The following is a 19,446-nucleotide window of genomic DNA, read 5'->3' as shown; positions in this document are numbered from 1 at the left end:
GATCGAGTCACTAAGATACATGATCAAATAGAGCAAAAACAAACATTCTTATCATGTATTCATAATCAAGAGAAAAGATAATAACCAACCTAACTTTAATTTGTGACTACTATTTATCCTAGAGTTACATTTACTAGCCGCGATACATATACGGACTGTGGGTGACTTGTTTCAAAAGGATTTCGAGGAAGAAAATATAGTAATATCCGAGATTATTGGCTTAAAATATCTTATCCAACACCAACAAGAATGTTACACATCTCCCTTTTTCTTCATTCTTACGAAAAGTGTAGATACCTTCCGCCCACACTAATACACTATCTCACTTCTGAGAGTTGACTTAAAAGGATAAGAGGAAAACCATAGCTTCTAGTCTAGAGTAAAACCAAAACATGGGGGGAGGAGCCATGTTGCCACCATTTACTAGTACAGTAGGACTATCCAACAACTCTTCCAGTTTCAATTTTCCCCATTCTTTGTCATCAATTTGTAACACATCCTTTGAAGAATCTTGGGTCAAGAATCGGTGTATTGATTATGGGCCAAAATCTGAGACTCTTGATATTGAATCATTTGATGATGAAAAAGGAACAAAAGGGTCTCCTTATGACTGGGTATTTGGTTCTGTGCCATCTAGCTGGGAGGTTGAAAAGGCTATGTCTGATCTCCAAAGGTAAAATGATCAAATGAATAATCTTTGCTTTTACGATAAAGCTAATTGATTCTTTTTTTTTCTTTTTCTTTTGGGATAGTTTATTGGAATGCTTTGACTAATCAATAACTTTCTTTTTGTGCTTCCCAACGTAGCTTGTACCAAGTCCAAATTATGTAGGAGGGTTGTCTTAGATTGAAACAACAACAACATACTCAGGGAAATCCCGCAAATGGGGTCTGGGGAGGGAAGTGTGTACCCAGAGTCTACTCCTACCTTTGTATAGTTAAAGAGATTGTTTCAGATAGACCCTTGGCTCACGGAAGCCAAATTATGACGAATCTTTAAATACTGAAGAGAGAAAAGTAGATATAGAGGATTATGAAGCCATATCTTTCTAGTATCGGATCAATTGTTAATTGGATGGTTTAAATTGAATGTGCTAATACTCATGTTGATGTGGCAGCAAGATAAGTTTAAGCTATAACCCAGACTCCCTAATGTTAAAAGATGAAGAATCCAATTCTCCCAAATCCGAAATTTGAAAAAATTGAGAGTATGGTAATTAGAGCCTTTCAACAATTTTCCCAGTTTGCATCTAACAATTACTTGTTTGAATCTTATATACTGTTTTTGCAGTTTCATGAGTGGGTGTAATGATCCTAAAGAAGAGATGAATCAGTCGAGTCTGCTGCAGTCCCATGGATATGCAAGATTTTATGATGCTTTTCGTATGCTTCAAAATGAACCACCAATTCAGGTGTGACATTTTATTCCTGCATTTGATATGTCATTGATCTATATATGTATCTGAAGGGAGTTTATTTGCATGTAGAGATTGGTTGTTTCCTTAGCTAGTGATAGAGCTGTTTGGGAAGCTACGATGAACAACAAGGCTGTTCAGAATCTGCAAGGCTCACTCATATGTGCAGGTTTACATGGATCATATTATTAACTCCTTGTAGACACTTTGTCATTTTCCTTACATTGGTTTGTAGTGTGCTGATAGGAAAAGCTGTTGTTTTCACTCTTCTACTCTTTTTATACAGCTGAAGGGAAAGAATCTCAGAGCTCAACTGAGGAGTCAGACATCGGATCCCTGGTAGTGAAATGGATTATGGGCATCACAACTTCAAAACTCGCGGAGCTGATCCAATCAGTGGGATCATTGTTGAGTGAAATATTCAGTGAAATACTTGAACCAGCCAAGAAAGAAAAACCCACTTCAGAACTGTCTGATCTCTTGGAAGAGAAGCTTAGATCTTCTTTCCTTTTATCAGTTGTTCTGTTGTTGATTGTGGTCGTGACAAGAACCCAAGGAGCTTGATCGGCTTCAAATCGCTCATGAGTGTTTTATATAACAAATTTGCTACATGCTTTGATATAGAGGGAAAAAAAAAAACTATTGTGAATAATTTTTCATAAGTTATAACCCTCACAATTGCTTCCCTCTCCCGTTCTCCAGATATTACCCGAAGGCATTCTTTTTGTTTAGATTTGTTCCCAACGCCAATCTCTTTTTGCCTCTCGTATAGGGCAGTATTCTGACAGCAGTTCATTCTTTCCATAGTTCTTTTCTCATGGAAATCACAATCAGTTTCCTTCCCACCCCAAATTGTATGGTATTAATTCGTTCTGGGCTGTTGATGTCGTCATAAATTAAACCATCACTAGTACTTTTATGCTTCAGTTTGGAGATCACTCGAATTCAACAAAAATAAAAGAATAAAAAAGGGGTGAGGTGATGAAGAACTATGCTCAACCTCTTAGTATATTCATAAGAGACCAGATGTAACAATGCAATCTGTTAATTTTGGTTTTTCCTGAATTTCCTCTACATTTCATAATCATCATTGTCTTGACAGCAATAGGCAAAAAAAAAAGGAAGATTTTGAACAAGGCTGAGCACCATTTCAGAAAACTAGATTTTGCAGCACTTCAATCACCACTCAGATGTGAGGCCTTTGAAAAGTATCACGATCTAACATCTCTGACTGAAAACTAATGGCATACACATAGCTGGAAAAAGAGATCCAACAAGAGTCGAGAGATTCCCTCAGATTTGTACTTCTACATGAAACTGTTCACAGCACCTGGCAGAGTTCACCAATCATCGGGTCAACCATAATTTAGGGCCCGTTAATTCACGATTGGCAGCAGATCCTTCACTTGCAAGCTTCTGAATACGAGAAGAGAATTCTTCAGCCTGAACAAATGTAAATGGTATCATTAATTTCTGATATTTAAGGTAAATTTAGAAAGAACCATAACTCCTCTATATTCAGTTTATTAAGGTTTGGGTTCAAGTCTAAACTTGCATCCAGGCGACGCCTTCAACAAAATTAAATCTATTCACAAATGAACAGTAGAAAACAGACCTGTAATGGTAAAAACGTAGGCTATGTATTAATCAGTATCAGTAATAGTAGATCCCTAAAGCATTCACTATGTGGTACAAATTCAGCTGTACCTAGACAGAAGCAATGAATCTACAAAGATAAACTGAAAATGAAATGGCAGAATAGCACCTATTATTGCTTCTTAAGTCAAAAGTCATTTGACATACAATTACATATTATGACAAATTAACAGATACCTGAATAAAATTGAGTGGTGCTTAACAGAACTTAGTTAGCTTACTAGAACAATCTTTGGGCATAAGGCAGAATTTGGGGTAGTAGAGAGAAGAGGTATAATGGACCTTTTGCCCTAAAGTAGATGCATGGGAATATAACCACAGGCCTCAAGAAAGTGATTCCCACCGGCAAATATAATTCATCAGATTGACAAGTCGAGGTGGTGATGCCTTCCTAAATCTTTGAACCGCATGTAGGTGTTGTTTTTTGACAATACCTTTTTTAGCCTCTAACCAAAACTGGACTCTTCGTGCTTATTCATAAGAATTAAATTCAAAACCTTGTCCTATCTATAGATTTTTCTCTGGTGCTTGTGAATTTAAAATGGATAGTAAATTGAATTAAATAGTTAGAAACTTACTAGATTAGTATATCTCACCCTGCAAGATCAATGATTCTCCGATTTAGCACTTACAAGTGCCTATCATACCCTACCTTACCATGCAATATCAAGGACACTTAAGAAAATCATAAAAGAGGCCTTTTAAGATCATATCAACAAAATGATCCAAAAAGAAATGTAAAGGGAAGATGAGTATGATTTCAGCTGAATTGTCAAACAGCTGCTAATACCCCGCATACTCTAAATTACTTTATAAATTTATCTTCTCTGTTAAAACTGTATTAGGGATGGCAATGTCTCCTGACAATATCTATTTCACAAATATAGAAGTTCTTGACTTATACAGAACAATATCGCCATTTTTGTTCCATAAGATTATCTGGAAGATCGAGTTGAAAAACTAAGACTTCCCTTCTTTTTTTTCTCCACCTCTCTCCAATCACATCGTTTACTAGTCCAGCGTACTTACTTTTCATTCTGATTTCATTTTTAGGCTACAAAACAAGAGCCAGAAAAAGCATGAGAGGCAATGTTCACCTTTTCATCAATCCACATCAGTGAACTCAATTGATTGTTTAAGATTCGGACAACAACATCAAGCGGTGTCATTCCATCTGGTGCCTCAAGTTCTCCACCCTAAATGAAATAGAAAAATAAACATAAAAATATAAAACCAGTATATTGTATAAACTTTACACCATCTAGTCATAATGCTAAGGTCAGGGGTGGAAGCCGAAATAAATGAAGGTACAAGACCTGGCTCGCATTAAGTGTATTAATGATTGACTTGATCTGCTCTGTCATCTTCTCCATTTCCCTCTCCACAAACTCAGCCTGTTCATACCTGAAATTTCACCAAGTCCTCAGATATTGATGCATTACAATATGTCTGGGTGGAGGATTATAGAGGATAAAAGAGGCAGAAAGAATCTACGATTAAGAAAACCAAAGTTTAGTTCTTGACTGCACAAGGTAGTGGACGAGCTTGCTTCTGCTTGCTGGAGTAACTAAAGGACAGATCAAATCAACAGTTACCTTTTATGGCCCGACTTTTTGCACTAGCAAATGGGTAATATCACCTTCACATGGAAACCATTGCCGCTAAATATATATACTTTTAATCTTCAGGTTAATAAACTTAATTTTTTGCATTAAAATGTACTTCATTCTCTGTTACTTATTACGTATATAGAAAGAAGGTTCCTTTTTTAACAATAAAAATTTTAAGTGAAAACTAGGCGAAATCACAGCGTGGTACAATTCCAAAATTACACAAGTGCAACATGACAAACAAGGTAGCATGGCACGAACTGTGGACATTGTTGAAAAATGTATAAAACCAAGCACTAAGCAACCTTGATTCTCCTTTCTTTTCTTTTCCCATTGCCTCATTTTATTTCTTTTCAACTCCCTTATCTCTCCAATTATTTTCATTCAAGCTTCAACGCTCATCATGTCCACATCCAGCAATTGGAATAAAACGAAGAGGCTGCCGGATCTTAGAAAGGGAATAAAAATAATTTGTTTACCTGGTAGCATACTTAGGGCCTATTTGTTTTGGATTATAACAATAAATTCAGATGATATAAATACATGATTAGGAAAAATTAATTAAGATAATCATATCTTATTGAAGAAATAGCTCCAGAAAATTATTTTTGAAGCTAAACCTGTTGTCATTGACAAAACCGATTAAATCAGGAAAGTCTATAGAATCCGAGGAAATAATCCAAACAAAAAGAACCCTCATTTTATTGGTTGGAATACGTAGGAACTACTCTAAAGCACATATATATGATAACTAACTTAATTATCTGTAAAGTGGTTTACAAAAGAATGTATTAAGAAGGAACTTTAATGTCTCAGCAGATGTTGCAACGTTTAAGCTCCACGAAAAAATTCTTGACCATTTGCTATTACATGAAAGAATGGGCTTATTATCTCAATTACTTGTTACTTATTTCATCTTCATTACTACAATTGAAATTGGCTCATTAAGATGGAAACAGAAGACAGCAACATAATGCATTTTATCATGCTTGTTTAAGGTCATTAACCACTCCAGTCAAAGAAATGGAATGAGATTTTTGCAGCTAATACTATTAACAAGCTGGATACGAATTTCGAAAGCCCATCATTATGCGATGGCTTCAAAGAAACAAGAAACAAAGAAGATTAACCAAACATGCACTCACATTGCATCCCTTGTTGATGCAGCTTCATCATCAAGAATCACACCTCTCTCATCTTTGTAAATTCTGTCAGCTTCTTCTTCCATGCTTTGCAATGCCTTGTCAACCTAACAGAAGTGAGAAAAAAGAGAATGAACTTCTGCCACGACATCATTCCAGAACAAGTTAGAGCACAGTGTATACATAGAATCAACAAAGCTAATTACCGATGAGTATCATAAATGCACGGGGTTATTACCATAGTATATGTCCCTTAAAATGATAATCACTATAAATCACAAACCAGGAGTTACAAGAAAGAAAACAAAGCAACTGCTAAGCACTGCCTTAAGTAGGTAGAGAAGATCCACTCAACAATTAACACAATACTCATCATATATACAACAATAACAACGATAACCCAGTGAAATCCCGCTAGTGGGGTCTGGGGAGGGTAGTGTGTACGCATACCTTACCCCTACCCCAAGGGGAATACTCATCATATATACAAGGTAAACAATATTATGCCTTGCCTCAGTCCATCCTCAACCATGGATGACAAATTGAGAAGATTTCAGAAGATCTAAACTTATATGAACTTGAAATAGATGTTGAATTGACAAGTCATTTCGCCAAAACATGCCCTTGTTAAACAGGTGAGAGGTGTATGGACTAATAAATCCTTCTAAATACTCTATAATTTTAACATACCCTAGTCAGATTCTTTGTAGGAAGACCTATGATGCCTAGAATTGAAATATGACAGCTGGAATTGAGTAGCGCTACCATAGTACAAGGGATAGAAAGATATCTGAAAAATTGAAAGGCAAGTTCAATAGAGCGGGACAACCATGTTACACGAGAGTGATCATTAGGCCTATCTAATGATTAAGGACCAGGCAGAATAAAGCAAGTTGAGGGAAGTCCTAAAATCTCGACATCAATGCATACTTAGCCATGATTAAAACACAACGGAAGCAAAGGATCAAACTAATTCTGATTAAACTAGTTATACGTGCAAGAGATTATAAGATACAGAGAACCACTGAGTTGCCTTAAAGGCAAAGCATTTTGTACCGGAATGTAGTGGTCCCAGGCAGAACAGAATGAATAAGATTAAAGTAGCAACCTTAATGGATCTGGAATGGCATAGTTATTGATACCGGCTAATAACAGCTTTCTTCAATGATACATTGACACTGAAAGCATGCACAAGTTGGGTATCAAAGAATCTCATTCAATTACTCCAGACACATCAACCAAATTAGGATTTGGAAACACGTCTTCAGAAGACCATTTTAGGCATTTTACCACCAATATATTGGTTAAAATTGCACAAGATGAGATAAGCATGGAATGCTTTCACAATCACATAAAGTATTAGACATTAGAACATGAAATGAACGACTCAAATTGCAGGAAAAGATAATGCTCATTAAGTAACCTCTTCCTGATGAGTCTCAATTAGCTCCAGTTGTCGCTCTAAGCTGGTTTGTGTCTCAACAACCTTTGCAACTTCGCTCTGAGATAGTAAAAACGTAATTGCAGATGTCAAATTTCCTATGAAATAACTGAGGACGCAATTTATACAAGTATGTTTAACCAAACCATAACTAAAGAACAAGGCTACAATCCTACTAGTAACTCTATTAACAGAAAATTAGCGGCAGAGCTTAACTAGAATGAACATAGTGCTCCATTATTAATCTCATAAGAATACGAGTAGATTTCTTAATAGGAAACATCTACCTAACTGTTACACAAGGAAATTTGAAAAAAAAATCTCACCACTGAGGGAGGTTTGGGGGGCTTAGAGCTAACTGAATACAGCAGATACAAAATAGAAATGCATTTACAGAGATCATGAATTACATCTGGAATTTAAAGAAGAATGCCGACTTTAAGAGCCCGTTTGGACATAAGAAATTTTTCCCTTTTTTCCAAAAAAATTTCAATATTTTCCGAAATCCGCGTTTGTTCATAAAATTTCCAAGTTTCAATTGAAGATGCATTTTACAAATTTTCGAAAAATTGAAAAACTCCAAAAATCTGTTTTTCAAAATTTTCACTCGCAAAACTTCAAAAACAACCCAAAATTATATTCATGTCCAAACACAACTCTAAATTTCAAATACCATTTTCACTTGAAATTTTTTTTACCCTTTTTTGGAATTTTATAATTCTTATGTCCAAACGCCCACTAAATAAACTTCGAGTTACCTCTAGTCTGAGAAGAATATCACGGTTCTGCAAGATCCTTTTGTCCCAGTCAGCTATTGCATTAGCCTGCTTTCTAAATTTTGCAGCGCGTTCTTGCAGCTCAGCGTTCCATTCCTTGATGATCTTTCATTGAAATAAGGAATATGCAATAAGTTCAATAGGTAACAACGTAACTAACAGGAAAAAGTGAATTCCTCAACAAGAAACAGGGATGGGTGATAATCCACTGAAAAAGCCTCGACAACCGACCAAGAAAATACTAAAGTTACTGCCTCTATCACCTATCCTCCCTTGTGAAGTATGTTCATATAATTAATTTTTTGCTAAACATTGCTCCGCCAAAAAAAATGAAACTTCGGCATGTTCAAGGAATCAAGCCTATAGTTCAATACATGTAATCCAAAGCTAAGTGCATTGGATCAAACTAGAATTTGACTAACAAGGGAAAAGATAGTGAAAAACATACTACCCAATTTTTAGCACATATATTACCTCTTCTACAGACTTTCCTGTAATTTCTGAAGGTAATTTCGTTGTGGAAGTGGCAGCTACAGTAGAAGTTGAAGTAGTCCTGCAGAAAAAGGGACAAATTCAAAGTCAAGCTAATGCACATACAGCCGGTCACAGCAAAATTTGAACTCAACTGATTAATAGATTCGCTAATTAGTTGCAATTAAATTCTAAAAATAGTGTGTTTTAGACAGTTAGACATGAGCAGGGAAAGGAGAAGCAGAAGAACTCTTTAATTCATAATAGAAGAGACTCTTCTCTTTACTAAATAAAACTACCACGGAAGCAAACAGAAGCGAACTTATTTGATATTACTACTTTTTCTAATAACCATATTTTTTTTTATATTATTACAACTGAATCCAGCCTAGGTGATTTTTGAGAGGACTAATTGTGACTAGCGCTGCACTATTCTACAAATTCACGATAAACATTAAACAGTATTGACAAGCAATTCTAGTTTCTTCTTCCCCATTGACTTCTTTGTGATCATTGGAACTTTTTTTGGGTTAGGATACAATAATGAATTTACTGATGTTGGAAAACAATACAGGTAGCATCCAGAGAAAAAAGAAGAAAAACAGAACCTACATACTTCTGTACAGATAATACTTAAATCGCCTTTCAAAACATAATAGCCAATTGCCTACACTAATAGAAACCTTGTGGGTGCTCCAAAAATTAACCTTTGTAATCCTAATATGTTCCAATTTAGAGCTTTAAACTTGATAGTTCTCACGGTGACAAAAAGGAACTCACATACTTCCTTACAAGATTTGAGGAATTTTGTGAATTAGAAGAAAGAAGTTAGGAGAATAAGAGACCAGCAAGCCATACAAAACTAACAGTAACTGGATAAGCTTTCTGCAATATTTGGAGGCCTAATGATCTGAAAAGTCAATCAGTGGAGGACTGCGAAGGCCCGAAAGCTTTTTTGAAATAAATTATTACAGTGTTACATCACAAAGAAAACCCAAAAATGCTGCTCCATCCAACCACACACGCTGAAGTGAACTCATCAACTATCTACTGCAGTCACAAAGTCATTCATTTACTTTTCACTTTTCATCTACAAAACTCTCTTCACTGGGACATAACCCAGGGGCTTTACTCAGTCAGATAAAAAGGTTTTAAGTTACTTTACAATAAAGCAAATACATACCCACTACTAGCAGTTGCAGTCAAGGCTGATGATGTCGGAGCTGCTGAACTTGTTGCAGCGCCAGAAGTTGTGCTTGGGACACCTAAGGAGTAAGGAAAAAACCTTATAATAACCATGATATTGAACAAATGACACTTAAAATTTCATACCTATGAATTGCTTGAAACAGGACAAAGTAACATAGGGGGAAATGACATTATCAAACCAGAGTTGCCACACTTACTTACAAAACTGATTACTTGATAGTACACTCCCTCCTTCCCAAAATTTTAGTCTGCTTTGCTTTATGAGGCTTACTTGTTGTTGTTTGCTTTATGAGGGTCAATTTCACCCTACTTTGAGCTTAAAAAGGATGATAATTTCATTCTTTGAAATTAATAACTAAATGTTTACGAACTACAAAAAATATTATCACTTACTATTTTTCATCAAAAGAACAGCAAAATACATTTGATAACTTAGTCAATGATTTATTTGGCTCTTATGGTCGCAGCAATTCAAAACAGAAGATAAACGATGCACTATTTATTTCAGGATGTGTAAACGATTAAGCAAACTACTACCATCAGTCCTTGTAAACGTATTAAAGTTCTTCAAACATTTCCATATGATCTCACAATGTTGTTCTTATCCTAACAAATCAGGTATATAGTGCTCAGTTTTGTAATTACTATTGAGATTAAACAACCCAGTTTAAGCTCAAAAGAGTTCTTCCTCGATTCGATGTGTCAGTTTAGCTCAGCATTGCTTTGCCTTCCATTTTACTTTCTGAAGTCATAGACAACGAATCCACCAGTCTGGGTGTGAAGTTCCCTTAACAACTAACTTCACTTCATTAATCAATTAAAGTTCCATTAAAGTATATTGGCCACTAGAGTCCAATCATACGCAAGTTTAGTTATCATATGATACAACAGCTACAATATAGACAACAACATTCAACCAAAAGTACTAGTGAAACTTACTAAAGCTTGGCACAGCCGCAGTTGATGCAGATGTTTTGCTAGACAGCGAAAAACTTGTGGTTGGAGCAGCAGCACTTGTTGTTGAAGCTGAAGAAGAGGGTGCAGCATTAAATGCAGGAAATGTCAGAGATGAACCAGTCCCGGTTCCACTAGTTGTAGAAACAGCAGAGGAAGCTCCCGTAGCAGTTGCAGTGGTAGAAATGCTGGTGGTAGTAGTAGTAGTAACTGTCGAAAACAAAGGCGATGAAGCAATTGAAAAACCGGTACTAGCAGGTTTGGACACCGGGGTTGCACTTGAAGAAGCAGTACTGGAAGACGTATTAAATGGAAAAGCAGTAGTCAGTGAAGGAGCACTCGAAGCGGCTGCAGAGCTTCCTGTCCCTTTTGTAACTGAAAATGACAGAGAAGTAGAAGCTGAAAAAGGCGATGGCGATGATGAAGAGACTGAAGCTGGCGTGGTCCCAAATGCAGTTGAAAAGGAAAATGCTGGTGCAGGTGAGCTAGACGCTTTCGCTGATAATGAAAATGCAGGTGCTGCTGAACTTGACGCTGATAATGAAAATGCAGGTGCAGGTGAACTAGACACTATCGCTGATAATGAAAATGCAGGTGCTGCTGAACTTGACGCTGATAATGGAAATGCAGGTGCAGGTGAATTTGGCGTTGATAATGAAAACGCTGCAGGTGCTGCTGAACTAGTTGATGACGTGGCGAGTGAAAATCCCGGTGCAGAAGATACCGAAGTGGTGGTTGCAGCACTTGACAGTGAAAATGACGGGGCAAAAGATGCTGAACTGGCAGCTGCTGAGCTGGCAAACGAAAATGCCGGTGAAGAAAATGCGGATGCTGATGAGGCCGAACCAGAAAAACCGAATGGAGTGGTGGAAGAAAAAGTAGTGCTAGTAGTAGTTGCTGCAGTTGCAGTAGAAGAAGCAGTTAATGGTGATGAAAACAGAGAAGATGAAGAAGAACCAAATAAGCCCAAGCTTGAACTTGAACCCGAACCAGAGCCCGACCCAAACAAGCCCCGCGACGGAGTACTTGACGACCCGAAAAGTGCAGAACTACCGAAGGGGGATGAATTGGCAGCGGCGGTAGCTGAAGTTGTCCCAAACAATGGGGAACTACTAGCAGATGTAGTGGATCCGAACAGGTTCGTAGTGGTACCAGAACCGGACGAAGATCCGAGTAAGTTTGAAGTGGTACCCGAACCGGAAGAAGATCCGAATAAGCCGGGTGTGGGACTGGAACCAGAAGAAGCACTAGATGAAAAGCCAAACGACGCTGTAGAAGCACCGGTAGAAGAAGAGCCGAAACCGGCGAAAGAAAAGGAAGGACCGGAAGAGGCTGAAGAAGCAGAAGAGCCAAATCCAAAAGGAGCAGACGTGGCGGGGCTAGGGTTAGGGTTTGAGAAGGAAAATGAGGAAGAAACGGTAGCAGCAGCGGTGTTAGGCGTGGAGGAAAAAGACGGGTTTGAAGAGAAGGAGAAGGGCGAAGAAGAGGAGGAGAATGAAAAGCCTGTCGACATTGTTATCGGAGCTACGGTGGCGCGTGTATCCTACTTCTTACTTGTTCAAAATTCACCGCCGGAGCAGGAGAGGAAAGTTGAGTAGCAGCAGGGGATAGTGAGGGTTTTTCAATGGGCGAACTGCGTAGAGAATAAGCCGAGCAGTTGGCCCTGTCCAATTTCTTGTTTTGAAATTTTGCCCCTCCAACTTATGTCTTTGGACAATTTTAGGAAACAAAGTTTTTTGAAAAGAAAAAAAGTTCATGCAAAACAAAAAGAATTTCATTCCTAGATTGTCCAAAAGACAACATCTACCGTAGCCAAAACTTACCCCTATTTTTTAAAAGATATTTTTTTAAAACAACTAACTTTTCAAAAATATTTTTCCAAATACTCTTTTTGGAGTTTTAAAGTTTTTAAAATATTTGAAATTTTGAGTTTGAAATTTTTCAAAAGAAATTTACTTTATTTAACAATAACTTCACAAACATACATCTTTCTTGAAAACTCAAAACCTAAGTTAATTGCCTTCATGGTTAATCATTCACATAAATCAAGTTAATAGTGAGTGTATACGGTCAAAATCGGCTTACCCGATTTTGCTATTTGATCAAGATGAGGGAGTTGCGGCAAGGATGACCTCGTAAAGAATCAGACCCGAGCTCGAAGACGAGGCATCGAGTCCAAAGATTAAAGTGTCTGTCGAGACCGAGGCCAAGAGCAGGTGCAATAACTGAAAGGCGAGATATTTGTAACCGGTCGGAGATCACGACGGAAATCTCGGAGCAGATCAAATCAAGGGAGATTATTTGTATCAATCATGGGATTGACTTTCATAGTTAGAATTGTACTATAATTAGAATTCCTATAGTATATAAAGGGGAGTCCCTATCATTTGTAGAGACCTTACATTGATACAGATCAAAGCAATATAATTTTTCTCTGTTGTTCATCAATTCATTGTTCACTGATAAGAATATATACACTTGTTACTTTCCTGCTATTTCACTTACTGCTCATCGGAGTTGCTTTATCATTTATTATTCTTACTATTCCACCTCGAGACTATCCCGAGTCGAGGTTGAGACCAGGCTAGCATACTGGTTTGATTTATTTTATTCTCTAATTTATTTATTTATCTTCTTTCCTATCAATTGGTATTGGACGAAATCACATATCCTTAAAACCACAACATAAGTTTAATTGTTATCCGAATTTGAGGGAAAACAACTGTTGATACCCAATTTTTTTATGTATATTTTATATATGTAAAATACTTTAAAAATATCATATGTATGCATATATAGGTATATCCAAACATTTTAGTATTTTTCCTAATTTTAAAAGATTTTAAAATCAATTTATTGCCCTATTTTAGCAGTACAAAAACTAATAATTATTCCCAAAATCATCATTTTGGTGAATAATTTATTTTATTCTCATATTTATACCAAAATATAGCTAAGGTAATTTTTGCACATTTTTGTAAATTTATTTAGTATTTTAAAAGTTAAATTGAATTTAATTGTAATTTTAGCCTATTTTAAGATTTAATTGCGCGTATAATTATAAAATTGGTTCCAGTATATATATATATATTATTAATTAATTTAGCACCTTTAATTTATTTTCAGAAGTCATTTTAGTATTTTTATAAAATAAAAAGGTAAAAACTGGCTATTTCAATTATAGCCCAAATTGATCCCCAAATAACCTAATTTCAAATCTCAAATTACCCAGCCCAATTTCAATTTAACCCGACCCCTGACCTGTTTATCCGATCCGCCCGGCCCTCTCTTTTAATTTAGGTCGTTGATCATGTTGATCAACGGCCACAATCATTCCTTACCTTTTTAATTCCCCAATGACTACCCTAATCCCCGCATTCTCTTCTATCAGCCGCCTCTGAAATCCCTCTCCTATAAAACTCTCTCGAACCCTCTCGAAACCCTAGCCTCTCTCACTGTCTTCTAACTCAAGCTCACTGGAATCCATGGCATCTCAAGCCATGGATGGCCTAAACTCATCTCCCTCTACTCTCAAACACTTGGTATTCGAAGGTCCTAGGTCTGACCTCGAAGGTGTCCGTTCAGATCTCTACAGATCCAAGGTTCTATGGCCCTTGCCGGTTTTGCTCCGGCGTACAATGATGGTTTAAGCATGGTTCTAACCTCTCCGACTCAGATCGAACCTTTTCAAAGCCTTTCTCATTTTAGGGTTCCCCTGAAGCCCTAAGCTATTCGCGGTTTTCTCTAATTTTTTCTTAGATCTATTCTATATATGTGCTCTACTTGAGTTTTTAAACGTTTTCCCCAATTTTTCTTTCAAAAAATTACTTCTTTCCGATTTAGGGTTTCTGAAAAAGCTTAAAATGTTTATCCAACTCTTCTTTTCCTTTCTTTGTGTATATTTGTCACGCATGTGCTTCTACTGCTTTCTTATGTTATACATGTTCTTCTGTGTTTTGCTTTTCTACTGTGTTTTGTACCATGCTCGCATGTTTATCTTGCTGTATTTTCCTATATGATCTTTTGCTATGCTTTTCCGATATTTTTGTGTTCTTCTACTGTATGTATTTCCTACTGAGTTCTTAAGTTTTGTTTGCCTTCTACTGAACTCTGTTTAAGTCCCTTCTAAAAGGTTTTCTTAAACACGTTTCTTTTACTATCGTGACTATTCTCTCATTATGCTCTTACACTCTGTCTGCTTTGAATGTTATTTGTATTTGCTTGTCTTCTCATGAGATTCTGAAAAGAAATCTCTGAGCATGTTGCCTCCTCATCTTTGTATTTGACTCGAGTCGGAAACCCTAGAATTTGGGGATTTCCTCTGAGTTTGGTCATATGATCAAACTAGGGTTCTGTTTGAGGACCCTTGACTCTTTCAGACTTATTTCTGGTCTATGAACTAAGTGTGAACTTCTTTTGTTTCTACACAATTCTGATTCTCATACACTAGATTCTTCTATTGAATAGAATGACAAATTTCTTCATGTTTAACGTGTCTGTGTGCTTTTATATATAAGTAATCTTTCTTCAAAATGGTTTTCCAACTTGTGATTGATTCAGAATTCCTTCTAATAAGTTTAATTGATTGGTATTGATTTTACTTAAGTCGAAATCCTTCCCATCTTTCTTACTTGGTTCATTCATACGAAATCCTCAATTTCTGATTCACTAGCTGTTAACTAATTTCCTTTCCTTATTTGCACAAACCGTGTATTATCAAGACTTTGTCCTTAAATAAACCTCTATGTATTTACCCCTCTTGTACTGCTCTGGAAAAGTGTTTGATTGACCCATTTCCTTAATTATTTTGCCCGTTTGAAATCAGAATCCCTTAATTAAAAGGAGACCTTGTGTAATTGATTTCCAAACTATTTTCTTACCTATTTCTACTTGCTTTCTGCACTATAAAAGGGCACGACCCTTCTGCACTTTAGGACACCTTCAATTCAATACTTTTACACTTCAGACTTCACAATTCTCTTCTAAACTCATAGCATTCTGATTGCTCGTTTGCACTTTGGCTTTACAAGACTACTGCTTTCTCTTTGTTTGTTTTCTCTAAAACTAGTATGTCCTAATTTTAGTTTCAGCATCACCTCAATGTGTTTACTTAAAGTTTTTATATCCATGGCTACCTTACTGCTTATGTAGAGTTTAATATTTAACTTAATATGTTTATGTTCTATCGCATGTTTCTACTGTGAATCTTTGCTTCCTACCCTATTACCCCTATGGTTTGTAAGTGATGACTTAGGGCATGGCAACATGAGTTGTTGTCCATGACTTGAGTTCTGAACTAGTGAGGTCCTAACCTCTAACAGGCTGGAGGGTGTGCCAGCATATCCCATTGCTGAGTATGCCCATTAGCCTGCTTCTCTTGTGTTCTTGTAAATTCCCTACTCCTCTATACCCCTATATGCATTGATTTTTAAGTTGTTACCTTTTCCCCCTTTCCCCTTTTATAATTTCACTTCTGCACTTGCATTCTCTCCTAGCTTCTAGGTTCTGCCCCCCTCTTGTGAGCCTTGCCTTGGGACCTTAAGTTCCCTTTGAACTTGGACACTTGAGGGCTGGCCCTTCCACACTGCACTATGTTCTTAATTTTGTAACATTTGGGTGTGAGCACTACCCAGAGTCTATATGAGGCTCTTAGGGAACTCTGATACATCCAAAGATGAGAGAAAGGCTTTGGATCATGATCTTTAGAGTTGGTTCATCTCATATTTCAGACATGGAGTCTGAATTAGGCTCCCCTTGGTTGTACTTTTAATTTGCTTTTCTTATTTCATTCCGGGTTGTAATAACTTGTAATAACTATTGGGGATTTCTAGTGAAAAAGGAGGGAATCATGCATGCAAAAGGGGTAGATATCATAGGGAATCATTATACTTCTGCACTTCTGCATTTCATATAGATATCATGTTCATAGGGAATTATTATACTTCTGTACTTCTGCATTTCATATAGATATCATGTTCATAGGGAATCATTATACTTCTGCACTTCTGCATTTCATATAGATACTATGTCTATAGGTTTCTGCACTTCTGCATTATATAGAGACCATGTCTATAGGTTTCTGCACTTTTGTATTATATAGAGACCATGTCCATAAGTCATTTCTGAAATTCTGCATATCATATAGATAATATGCCTATAGGACTTCCTGCAATTTGCATGTGCATCTGTCATTAGGCAAACCTGTTTATAGGAGTTAAATAACTAACTGCATATAGATGACTTGCCTATAGGATTTATGCATGTCAATAACAATGTTTTTAAAGTCAACAACGCCTAGAAAGCATGCTTATATGAATTAACAACCTAGTATGAAACGTTTTCGTTCACCTATAAGTCTAAAATCGGCAATGTCATTGTCCAACATCTGCAGAATTTTTTGTCAAAACTTGTCTTCCCTGAATAACTGACGGCCTCTTCTAAAATCAGTACACTTCATCTTTTATGAAACCAGTAGATATCATGCCTATAGGTTTCGTCTAACGCTTAGGCAAGCCTTAGGATAAAAAGTTATGACTGCACCAGTTTTATTTTTTGTTAATTACAACCAGCGGGCAGGTCTAATTCGGACTTCTTATCTGAAAATATGTGATAAATCAATCTGCTTTCCCCTTTTAAGTTTTAATCAGACCCTAATCAGTACATGCAAGACATGCTAAACTATATGCTTTTCTTTGATTTAAGGAGGTCTGTTTGAGCCGTATCTGCTTATGTGCTTGCCCAATACTTGTTATACGTGCTTCTGTTTGTCGCCTTAGTATTTTTACCTTTTGAAACCACAAATAAGCCAACTTTTCCACCATTATAGGATTAGTAGTCCCAAGCACCTTCGGGGCTGATAAGATTGGGGCGGGTAATAGCATGCAATAAGTAAACGAGACTATTCTGCGCTTTAACACCTTAACAAGGTGGGAAAGGGTAGATATGGATGTGATGACCACGTGATAATGTCATGTGTAACCCATCGTCAAGGAGAGATTACCGGACATTGTGTGGGGTGATCCATATTATTTATAAACTTAGGACCCCCCTTCCTTTTACTTGTTTATTTCATTGTTTACCTTTCAAAATTTTAAACCGTTTTTTCTCAAATTTCAGCTTGCCTTTTACTTCTTTTAATTTTATCTATTTGCAACCATTATGTGAAAACCCCCTCATATTTGAAACTCTTATTTGCTTACTTAAAGTCACAATTGTAGCATGGCCGGGAACCATACTAGTGGATCCTGAGGGGTGCCTAATACCTTCCCTTCGGGATAATTTCAAGCCCTTACCCGATCTCTGGTTTTCCTAAATCAAACTCTTCTTAGTGTCCTAATGTACTTTAATCATTAGGTGGCGACTCTTCTCTTTTAATACCCGTTAAAAGAGTTGTCAATGTTATAAACCCTATTTCGCGAGAAAAAAAGGGGGCGCGACGGCATGGCGACTCTGCTGGGGACATTTAGGCTTTTACCATTTCAGACTATTATTGTGATTTATGCTTCTTTATGCGCAATTATTTGTTTATTTCTTTTAAGCATTCAATTTTCTTTTCGATTGCGAAACTGGCTCGCCTCTTGTTTCTTTCCCTTGCCTCCTTTAATGCTTTCCTCTACTGCACTCCTTTATGACTGTTTTAAATTATTGTAATTATTACTTTATGAACGTGCAAATACGTGACAACTTGTTTAATCATTGCATAAACATGTTTTCAACATCATATTCCACTCGTGCCAAACAAATACCATAACAACGCTTATAATGAGTGGTTGCTCTCTTCTGATATTTTCACCCTTTAAATCCAGCAAAGACGTATTTGCGATAAATTTAGTCGATCAACGGTGTAGTCGACGGTTCCGTTTCTTTCCCTCTTGAGTTGTCCGCTCAAGGGTACCAGTCTAATACCTCATAGAAACCTTACTATATTTAATTGTGCATGCATCATGGTCAAACTTAGCCGAGTCAGTTATGTTGTCCGCATAATGACTCTTTAAGACAGCCTCGTCCAAAGTCCATTAGGTTTTCCCAAAAACCCAAACGGACACTACCAAATTCTATGCATTTATTTAGAGAATTAAATGTTTTTATGCCAATTATTGGTATTTAATAGTCGAGTATGGTGGGGGTAAGGGTCTGCCCTTTTGTCTTGCAGAAACATGAGGCACGAAGTCCCCATATTCGGCATGGTCACAAACATCCACCCAAGGTTGCTAAGCTGGTGGGAGGATTTTCATTATAGTGATCAGACTCTTGTCCGAAAATACCTAGGAAATCTACCTTCTCTCCTGGAGGTCCAACCCAACAACAAAATTATAGAAGCTGCTACTCTGTTCTGGGACTCTGATAGGTCTGTGTTTCGCTTTGGAGAGATTGAGATGACACCCCTACTAGAGGAAATAGGAGGATTGACTGGTATACCATATGAGACTCCGGGTTTGTTAATGCCGGAAAATCACAAAGGAGGAGATTTCCTCAAAATGATGGGCCTAAAGAAGAATTCAGACTTGACATGTTTGAATTTGATTATTTGTACGAAAGGTACGGTCACAACAAATCCTACCGTACTTATCCGGATGAGTTTGCCCTTACATCGTTGGGGCATATTTACCGAAGGGTCTTTGTCTTCATGTTCTGTTTCTTGGGGATGATAGTGTTTCCAACGAAGAAAGCAAGGATCCATACCAGGCTAGCCATGGTCACCAAAACTTTGATGGAGGGAATTGGGGGACAACTATTTAGCATAGTGCCCATGATCATCGCAGAGATATACCG

The 19,446-nt window shown here is 37.0% G+C and overlaps 2 protein-coding genes across 2 annotated transcripts; one reads left to right on the top strand and one right to left on the bottom strand.

Annotated features, from left to right (window-relative positions):
- The first annotated feature begins 259 nt into the window (after window positions 1–259).
- On the top strand, window positions 260–2,101 carry LOC107768939 (uncharacterized). The gene is made up of 4 exons (XM_016588112.2): window positions 260–673; window positions 1,292–1,412; window positions 1,488–1,584; window positions 1,702–2,101. The coding sequence occupies exons 1-4, from the start codon at window positions 393–395 to the stop codon at window positions 1,977–1,979; spliced, it is 777 nt and encodes a 258-aa protein (XP_016443598.1). The 5' UTR covers window positions 260–392; the 3' UTR covers window positions 1,980–2,101.
- Window positions 2,102–2,394: 293 nt separating this feature from the next.
- LOC107768938 (uncharacterized) lies at window positions 2,395–12,349 on the bottom strand. Its single transcript, XM_016588111.2, has 9 exons — window positions 10,660–12,349; window positions 9,695–9,776; window positions 8,515–8,593; window positions 8,023–8,145; window positions 7,247–7,324; window positions 5,827–5,930; window positions 4,388–4,475; window positions 4,169–4,267; window positions 2,395–2,858 (listed from the first exon to the last, which is right to left on the bottom strand). Exons 1-9 carry the CDS (start codon window positions 12,185–12,187, stop codon window positions 2,763–2,765), a joined length of 2,277 nt encoding a protein of 758 aa, XP_016443597.2. The 5' UTR covers window positions 12,188–12,349; the 3' UTR covers window positions 2,395–2,762.
- Window positions 12,350–19,446: the final 7,097 nt, after the last annotated feature.

Source organism: Nicotiana tabacum, chromosome 7, assembly GCF_000715075.1.
Source record: "Nicotiana tabacum cultivar K326 chromosome 7, ASM71507v2, whole genome shotgun sequence".
Lineage (NCBI taxonomy): Eukaryota > Viridiplantae > Streptophyta > Magnoliopsida > Solanales > Solanaceae > Nicotiana > Nicotiana tabacum.
Note: the sequence above shows the minus strand (reverse complement) of the source record. Positions and strands in the feature narration are given on the sequence as shown.

Coding starts and splice junctions, on each gene's coding strand:
- LOC107768938 (XM_016588111.2), bottom strand. CDS start 12,187: ATGTCGACAGGCTTTTCATTCTCCTCCTCTTCTTCGCCCTTCTCCTTC. Junction 8,146..8,514: donor CAGGAAAGTCTGTAGAAGAG/GTAATATATGTG, acceptor TTTCAATGAAAG/ATCATCAAGGAATGGAACGC. Junction 4,268..4,387: donor ATACACTTAATGCGAGCCAG/GTCTTGTACCTT, acceptor TATTTCATTTAG/GGTGGAGAACTTGAGGCACC.
- LOC107768939 (XM_016588112.2), top strand. CDS start 393: ATGGGGGGAGGAGCCATGTTGCCACCATTTACTAGTACAGTAGGACTA. Junction 674..1,291: donor GCTATGTCTGATCTCCAAAG/GTAAAATGATCA, acceptor CTGTTTTTGCAG/TTTCATGAGTGGGTGTAATG. Junction 1,585..1,701: donor AGGCTCACTCATATGTGCAG/GTTTACATGGAT, acceptor CTTTTTATACAG/CTGAAGGGAAAGAATCTCAG.